The following is a 5,562-nucleotide window of genomic DNA, read 5'->3' as shown; positions in this document are numbered from 1 at the left end:
AGAGTCCCGTTATATATATTTACCTGAATTGATTGGCCTTGTATGCAACATTTTTAGCCCCCTTGGTCAAATTTTTTTATTTTATCATGTTAGCACATGAGCCACGAGTCATCTCCTAATCCTAAATTCACATGACATTGAGGTCCTGAGTCTTCTCTCTTTTTCTGTTTACAAGAGGTTGGGACTTTCTTCAAGTGTCTAACATCACCCCCTTCATGACCTCCATCTGGCCACGCAGTATGGAGTCTACAAGACACAGAAGAGAGTTTTCAGGCCATGACATCAAGGCCTGGAAATGGTGGCAACAAAATGATTGCATTATTTTCTCTAATCACACTGCTACTTCATAATGAAATCCAAAAAAAATCCAAGAAAAAAATCCTAAATTAAGCCAATACCATACATAAGCAAATTATAAATACTATATTATATATATATTATTTTATTTTGGACGTCAACAAAATGGCCACCTCTTTGAATTTGTTTGAGCTGCTGTTAGCCTCTAGCGATCGCTCGAGCTTGTTGCTAGGTAAGGGCGGGGCCAACCTCCGACTGAGGCTCCTGTGTGCGTTCCAAACTGGTTGCGGCTTCCTGAATCCCGTAGTAAGACGCATGCGCAGTGTCGGGGGAATTCAGAAGAAAGCTGACTAGTTGTAAGAAGTTTCCTGTGTTTCTAGCTGCTGCCTTGTAACGGAAATCTGGCTGCACAGTGAGGAGGAGGTAATAATGTCTAGTTTAGTTTCTATTATGTCTATATTAATTATTTATTAGACAGTAAAAGACAATGGAGAAGTGGCAAAGAAATAATGCTACCTCCAGAAACTGCCTGTTTTATGCATTTTTAAAAACAAGATTGCATGGCTTGTCTGAATGTTCATATTTTACGCAGAACTGAATTGCATGGCTTCCACAGAGGTCCATATAGCGCATGTTCTCATGGACTTCTGGGTATTGTGTCTTTTTTCCCTCAGCTATTGGTTGGCCTGTGATGATGTAACCCCCGCACATGCACAAAAGGTTGCATCGTCCCAATGAGTAGCTCCTAGGGCCAATGTTGATGGGTGTTATATCCCTGCGTTTGGATATAACACCATGGTTTAAAAGGCAGCTCTTGACCTTTTTTTTTTGCGCAGCATGGCATATAGGTTCCATTAGATCTCTAAAAAATAGTAGGTGAGCCATTTTTGACAAATGTATGACAAATGTATTGTGCATTCACTTTTGAATGAAACGCTCTCTTCAACATGAATCTTTACGAATGCTGGATTTAAACTGATCCCACACTCAATGATAGAAAATGGCTAGCAGAAAATGAAAGGGATGTTTCTAGGGCAGAAGGGACAAATGTTTAGTTAAGGAGCAAGCAGTACCAGCATTTATCGGATTGCCTGAAAAGGATTCTGGAATTGTCACATGACTTCAATCCTTTTTTTTCTTTTTTTCTTTTTTTCTTTTTTTTCTTCACTAAACCCCAACCCAGAAATGATTTTTGAGACTCATATAATATTTCTTCTAGTTAATAATATTAAAACATTGACTGGATTGGAAAGTCGCAATGAGCTCATTCTACACTTCTATTTAGTGATTTACACATTTATGTCACACAGGATTACAAAGTAGTAAGGAGGACATCTTGTGATAATGTGAGGGCCAGCAGCTTTTCTTTTTCTTCAAGAGAATTGACCAAGAGGCAATGTGGTGGAATCCTCACTTCTCTTTCTGAGAAGTAATGTCAAGAAGATTCTCGAGATTATCAAAAAGATCATTGAGTTTGACAGGAAAGGTGAGTGGTGTCAGGTATAATGAAGTATGGTCCAGTAAAAGAAAAGATGTATCTTGATGTTTACTGTATTATTGTGTGCATCAGGTTCCTAAAGGAAGTCAGAATGTCATTTCCTGTTCTTCAATGAACGAGAGGGAGTGTACAGAGGGACACATGAATTTGTCCAAGGAAGTTATGAAGGAGAACGGCCCACCACTCGTATCACTGGGTGAGAGGAGATTTTTATTTCTTGTAAAGGCAGAAAATTGAGGGTCCACCTAGATACACACATCCTCTGATATTGGGACATAGAATCAAGTCCCAGATTTTCCTTGTTCATTCACTACAATAATCTCCCCCCCCCCCTTCCTCTGTCAGTAGACAGTAATAGGGAGTCAGTATATGCCCGGTGGGGGGTCAGGATCCATCACCCTCATTTAGACTCCGGCTCTCCTCCTCACATCATGTCATTGTGGATCACCAGCCAAGAGGTGTGACCAGTCTCGACCCACACACAGTCTCTGGGATTTCTCATACATCTTAGTACAGGGGGTTTCAGTCTCGTCTTTATTCACAGACACCAGAAACACTCTGAAAAATGTCAATTCAAAAAGGAGGGAAGAAGGATGTGTGCGTATTAAAGAGGAAGAAATTCCATTGGAGATCAGCACAGGTAAGGACTAAGCTATATAAAACAATATAGAAAATATTGAAAAACACAAACCAATGGACAAATCATCCTCAAGTGGTATCGACAAGAACAAGTGTAATTGAACTGACTGCACATTTTATGGAGCTATAAAACTGTTTAACTGTTCCTGCTTTTTTCAGATGGACGATATAAAACATTCACCACAGGGAATTGTACTCCTCTTTCCTTACATCATGCAACCAAAGATGATGACTTTTCTATAGACAGCACCGAAGATAACCTAAGTACTTCAAATGTCCATTCAGAACCTTATATTGCCAATACGTCATTTTCTCCACATGGTTTGAGTGTTCCTAATCAGTCATGTTCCGCTACCCATCGTTTAGCTTGTGACAAGGTAGTGAGAAATGAATTTGTGGACGAGCAGGAGGATGAAGAAGAAACACATATATTGATTAAGGAGGAGGACATTTCTCCAGAGGTCAGCACAGGTGAGTATTAAACACAAAATACAGAGATGAGTCCCCAATTCTCTTTGTTCAGTCAAAAAAGATTTAGCAAAAAACAAACAACTAACAGGATGCAGTATGAGCTTTTACTCTTGGGCATTTTTTACCAAGCAGTTCCATGTTCCAGAGCATCACATATACATTTGGGAATGGGCTGCACAAACCAATGTTATTGTCATATATCTGGCTGAAGACCAAGTTGTTGATATCTCTTTTGCTTCTCCAACCAAATATCCTCCAAAAGTGAGATTGCTGCTATACGAGGGGCACAGATACCTTGGACTTAAACCAGCAGTTAGAAGCTAGCAACGTGTTTAAGCAGTGACATTAAGTATAAGCCAGTCTAGGAAATTGGTGGTGCAGTTAGTAAACAGTCAGCAAAGGTTAAGTCACCATCTCGCATCTACAGCAGGATGGTCATAGCATGGTAGCCTAAATCCACCAGAAGACAAACAATAGGTGACTGTAAGAGATTGAAGCAAGGTCACAAGGCAGGTCAAGGACTTGTGGGCTGTTTCCAGCCCCATAGCAAAGAAACAAGTTATACACAGGAGTGGAGTCAAAGATAAGCCAGAGTTTCTAGCATGTGGTCAAGTGATTGTACAAACCAGCATCAGCAGCTTCAGCATTACAAGCTGATGGTAAAACTTGATATAGTCTAAGGTTAATGCAGGAAACTGCAGGTTAGAATATAAAGCCAGGACAGTAATATATTATTGTTATAAAGCACAACTCAAGTGAGCTGAAGACTAACTAGTCTGCACTAATCTGGTGTTCAGGACTGCTGTCCATGCTGGGTTTTTGTGGAGAAGCCCACACAGATGGGTCACGATCCTGTATGCACAGCTATAATCCTGGACAACCAACCAGCGGTCATGTAATTGTAAGTGCCTAGCTCCTGATTTTAATGCTTTATCATCATTGTGCTATCTCTCCAGATGGTGAAACAGAAAATGATGGCATTACTGCCAGGTCCTCCAAAGAAAGCTCTGCAAGCTTAAAGCTCCATTCAGTACTTCATAATCCACTTCCATCATCGGATTCCCGTACACAGGATGGAAGATTGACAAATCATCCTCATCTCATCACCCATCGTAGAAAAAGCAAAGGGGTTAAAGCATTTGTGTGTTCTGAATGTGGCCAATCTTTTCCTGAGAGGGTAGAACTGTCTGTACACCAGAGAACACACACAGTGGAGAAGCCATATGTGTGCCCTGAGTGCGGAAAATGCTACAGCCAGAGAGCGCTGCTTAAGAGGCACCAGAAAGCGCACACAGAAGATAAGCCTTATTCCTGTCCTCAGTGTGGAAAATGTTTCTCACAGAGCCAGTATCTTGTCCTACATCAAAGATCCCACACTGGAGAGAAGCCATATTCATGTCAGGAATGTGGGAAATGTTTTTTCCGGAGCGACCACCTGATCAGACACAGAAGGTTCCACACAGGGGAGAAGCCCTATTCCTGTTCGGAATGTGGGAAGTGTTTTGCTGTACGGTTTTGTCTCACAGAACACGAGAGGATCCATACCGGCGAACGCCCGTATTCATGTTCTGAGTGCGGAAGAGGCTTTACCAGTAAATCCAACCTGGCCAGCCATGCAAGAGTCCACACGGGCAATCACCCATATTTGTGTTCTGAATGTGGCAAACGGTTTTCTAAAAAATCCTACCTCATGACACATCTCAGCTCTCACGGAGGACAGAAGGCCCCTGTATTGGAATGTAACACCTGAGTTAGGATGGACATTCTTTAGTAATATAAGCCAGTTTCTACAGGGTTCAAGATTTTGTGTTGAAGCCGCTTTTCGTTTCTGTTTTCACCTAAATGTTGGTAGGCAATAAGTCCAACTGGGCAGGCTATGAAATATCTCCGTTTTGGATTTTGTCTTATTTGCTTTCTAAAATTTGAGACTTTGAGTTTCTTGGGTATTCTAATCCTATATAATCCACATATATATATATATATATATATATTTTTTTTTTTATTTTTTTTTTTGTTTAAACATATTATACAGTACTGTACAACATATAATGACTGTGAATTAAAAACCACTGACAAAGGTGCAAAAGAGACTTCTGGCCATAGGAGCTTACAATCTACCAATTTATTACAATAAATGAGATTTACAACATCTTGGTCTATGACAGATTGTACTAAAGAGCTAGAGCTTACATCCTCGCCCCCCCCCCCCTTTCATTCCTTCATTAGAGACGTGTGCATGTTGCTCATTAATGGCACCCAAGAAAAAGGTAGAGAGGATGCCAAAATCATTGTAGGGGCTTCCTATTTTTACTCCTGGCTGCAATGGTTCATTTGACTTAATTTTTACAAATGTGTTAATCACTATAGTGGCCAGTCAAGTGAGTATTTTATGGTACAAGGTTGGATACTCACTTAGCAAGTTCTGGATTCAACTCCCCCATACCACTCATTACAAGAAGTTATATTTATTATTGAGCATGGGAAGAGGTACAGGCATTGGTGAAATTGTTGAGTGGTTGAGCTGGGTATTCAGTCTTGCTGAAGGAACATGAGTATTATATCCCAGTAGTAATTACCTATAATATCAAACATTTTTGGGTAGCTGATCATCAGGCCTACCTGAGCTTGTTGGTCATGGGCAATAATATAAACTGGCT

At 40.5% G+C, this 5,562-nt stretch overlaps 1 protein-coding gene across 3 annotated transcripts; it reads left to right on the top strand.

Moving 5' to 3' along the window:
- The first annotated feature begins 599 nt into the window (after window positions 1-599).
- Window positions 600-5,054, top strand: LOC140339754 (uncharacterized). Of its 3 annotated transcripts, none has more exons than XM_072424633.1 (6): window positions 600-720; window positions 1,608-1,783; window positions 1,868-1,991; window positions 2,340-2,435; window positions 2,594-2,698; window positions 3,862-5,054. In XM_072424633.1, exons 2-6 carry the CDS (start codon window positions 1,730-1,732, stop codon window positions 4,653-4,655), a joined length of 1,173 nt encoding a protein of 390 aa, XP_072280734.1. In that variant the 5' UTR covers window positions 600-720; window positions 1,608-1,729; the 3' UTR covers window positions 4,656-5,054. The 3 variants fall into 3 exon arrangements, with proteins under 3 accessions (XP_072280734.1, XP_072280732.1, XP_072280733.1); XM_072424631.1 differs by having other exon boundaries at window positions 2,594-2,905; XM_072424632.1 differs by lacking the exon at window positions 1,608-1,783 and having other exon boundaries at window positions 610-720; window positions 2,594-2,905.
- Window positions 5,055-5,562: the final 508 nt, after the last annotated feature.

Source organism: Pyxicephalus adspersus, chromosome 10 (genome assembly GCF_032062135.1).
Source record: "Pyxicephalus adspersus chromosome 10, UCB_Pads_2.0, whole genome shotgun sequence".
In the NCBI taxonomy this organism is placed as follows: domain Eukaryota; kingdom Metazoa; phylum Chordata; class Amphibia; order Anura; family Pyxicephalidae; genus Pyxicephalus; species Pyxicephalus adspersus.
Note: the sequence above shows the minus strand (reverse complement) of the source record. Positions and strands in the feature narration are given on the sequence as shown.